Source organism: Nanorana parkeri, unplaced genomic scaffold (assembly GCF_000935625.1).
Source record: "Nanorana parkeri isolate BGI_ZX_2015 unplaced genomic scaffold, ASM93562v1 scaffold2232, whole genome shotgun sequence".
Taxonomy (NCBI): domain Eukaryota; kingdom Metazoa; phylum Chordata; class Amphibia; order Anura; family Dicroglossidae; genus Nanorana; species Nanorana parkeri.
In genome coordinates, this window is record NW_017308500.1 from 11945 (window position 1) to 15168 (window position 3224).

At 47.0% G+C, this 3224-nt stretch overlaps 1 protein-coding gene across 1 annotated transcript in view; it reads right to left on the reverse strand.

The window, feature by feature from the left end:
- The window catches only part of GSK3B (glycogen synthase kinase 3 beta), a 94677-nt gene that overhangs the window by 456 nt on the left and 90997 nt on the right, over nucleotides 1-3224 (reverse strand). The window contains exon 10 of the mRNA XM_018573093.1: nucleotides 3023-3121. Within this exon, the coding sequence (XP_018428595.1) occupies nucleotides 3023-3121 (99 nt within the window). The remainder of the gene's footprint in view (nucleotides 1-3022; nucleotides 3122-3224) is intronic.

Genomic DNA, 3224 nt, shown 5'->3' on the forward strand with positions numbered 1-3224 from the left:
TTTCCCCCCTCCCCAAGCTGCCCCCCCCCCCCCCCCATGTCTTCTCTCATAGTTCTTCCTTTCTTCAGAATGCCAACACCTCTTCCACACACCTGCAAGTTCTTCTCAAATGACTCGCTTCAAAACGTCCTTCCAGGTCAACACCAGTCCCACACACCTCCAGGTCTTTCTTTCATGGCTCTCCCTTTCTTCAGAACACCAATCAAAGAAAACCGCCATTTTCACGCACCTCCAGGACTTGTTCCATGTTGCTCCTTTTTTCTATAATTCCTTTCCAGGCCAACACCACTTCCTCACACCTCCCGGACTTTTCACCTGGTTCTTCTTTTCTCCAGTACGCCCTTTCTGGTCAACATCACTCTCAGATGTCTCCAGGTCTTCTCTAATGGTCCTTACTTTCTCCAACATACACTTCCGGGCCAACGCCACTCGCACACCTCCAGTTCTTCAACCATGCTGCTCCTTTTCTCTAGAATTCCATTCTAGACCACCACCACTCATGAGTCTCACTTGCTCCAAAATATCCTTCCCCCGAGGTCTTCTTTCATGGTTCTCCTTTCCTTCAGAACACCATCCAAGGACACTGCCACGTTCACACACCTCCAGGTCTTCTCCTATATACCATCACTTCCTCACACCTTCCGGTCTTCTCTCATGGTTCTTCTTTTCTCCAGAATGCCCTCTCTGGTCAACAACACTCTTGCACGCCTCCAGGTCTTCTCTAATGGTCCTTACTTTCTCCAAAATACACTTGCAGGCCAACACCACTCACACACCCCTAGGTCGGTCTTCTTTCATGGTTCTTCCTTGCTGCAGAACGTCAATCAAGGAAACTACCACATTCACACACCTCCAGTTCTTCCACCATGTTGTTCCTTTTGTCTAGAACTCCGTTCCAGACCAACACCACTCATGAGTCTCACTTTCTCTAAAATACCCTTCCCCCCCAAGCATAGATCACTCCTAAACCTCCAGGTCTTCTTTCATGGTTCTCCTTTTCTTCAGAACACCATCCAAGGACACTGCCACGTTCACACGCCTCCTGGGCTTCTCCTATACTGCTCCCTTTGTCCAGAACTCCTTTCCAGGCCTACACCACTTACTCGCACCTCCAGGTCTTCTCTCATGGTTTTCTTTTTCTAGAGAATGCAATTACATGCCAACTCCACTCTCACAAATCTCCAGGTCTTCATCCAAGCTACTACTTTTCTTTGAAACGCCCTTCCAGGCCAAAGCCACTTATACAAACCTTGAGGTCTCCTACCATGGTGCTCTCTGTCTCTAGGATTCCAGCATGCCATCAGGTATTTGATAACTCTTCCAAGTCTTTCAACCCAACTACAAACCTTTTATCCCAAATGTTTATGATTATCCTTCCAGGCCTTCACCACTCTCACACACCTTCAGGTCTTCTTTATGATTCTCCCTTTCTGCAGAATGCCAATCGAGCAAACTGCTACTTTCACATACCTCCAGGTCTTCTACCATGCCGCTTCCTTTCTCTAGAACTCTGTTCCAGGCCTACACCACTTACTCACACCTCCAGGTCTTCTCTCATGGTTCTGTTTTTCTCCTAAAGACCTCCTGGTCTTTAGTCATGGTTTTTCTTCCTTCCTCCAGCATGCCCTTCCAGGTCAACAGCACTCTCGCATGACTCCATGTCTCTCTTAATAGTTCTCACTTTCCTCAAAATACCCCTCCAGGCCTACACCACTCCTAAACCTCCAGGTCTTCTTTCATTGTTCTACTTCTCTTCAGAACACCATCCAAGGACACTGCCACGTTCACACAATTCCTAGTCTTCTCCTATACGGCTCCCTTTCTCCAGAACTCCTTTCCAGGGCAAAACCACTTACTCGCACCTCCCGGTCTTCTCTCATGGTTCTCTTTTTCTCCAGAATACACTTACATGCCAACTCCACTCTCACACACCTCCAGGTCTTCACCCGTGCTGCTACTTTTCTTTGAAACTCCCTTCCAGGCCAACACCACTTACACAAACCTTGAGATCTTCTACCATGGTGGCTCTCGGTCTCTAGGACTCCAGCATGCTAGCGATGCACCAATACCCAGTGGGGAAGCTAGACATTCTGTCACCCAGAGCAAATACTCAAAGTTGCTCCGCCCGAGGGAGAAATTCTCCATCCACAAAGCCAGTGGCATAGGTCAGAGGAAATCTTCAGTTGACTGGAAGTTCTGGTATCGGAGCATTTGGGTGAGTGCGAGTACTCGCCCAAATACTTGGTATCGGCACCAATACTGATACTAGTACTGGTGCATCCCTACAGCATGCCATCAGGTATTTAATAACTCTTCAAGGTCCTCTTTCTCCAGAATGCACTTACATGCCAACTCCACTCTCACACACCTTCAGGTCACCACCACTTACACAAACCTTGAGGTCTTCTACCATGGTGCTCTCGGTCTCTAGGATTCCTGCATGCCATCAGGTATTGAATAACTCTTCAAGGTCCTCTTTCTCCAGAATGCACTTACATGCCAACTCCACTCTCACACACCTCCAGGTCTTCACCCATGCAGCTACTTTCCTTTGAAACTCCCTTCCAGGCCACCACCACTTACACAAACCTTGAGGTCTTCTACCATGGTGCTCTCGGTCTCTAGGATTCCTGCATGCCATCAGGTATTTAATAACTCTTCAAGGTCTTTCAATACCTTTTATACCAAAAGGCGTAGAACAACCGATACACAATATTTGTGATTATAGCTCACATTTATACAGAACATCAAACCTGGTCAATTCTCAGTTTCCTTGATACGTTTTACCAATTTCTCATAGAATACACACAGTAAATATACACAAAGACCAGCGCCGTTACCAATTGCGATATTGTAACATTTGCCTCCTGAGAACTCCAAGCTCAATGCAGCTTGGGGGGTGGGCAGAAGGTGAGGACCGTTTCCATATGGGAAAAAAAAAAAAAAATCACAAATTCTTAGCTGTGCAAACAAAAGACTGAAATACAGAAGATAAGAATGGGGGACATGTGAGCATCGTCACCTGATGTCGCTGTGGCGTTCGTGGGCGTAGACACGGAGGCCTGGTTTCGAGCGTGTGGTGGGATGAGTATAGATGACAGCGAGGGGTTGCTTGACAGTTCTGCAAGTAATTAAAAGGGGGGGAAAAAAAAAAAACAGTTGTGAGGAAACCCCTTCAACAGATTTGCATTTACTTCTTCACAGGGTCATATCTGGTTGATGGA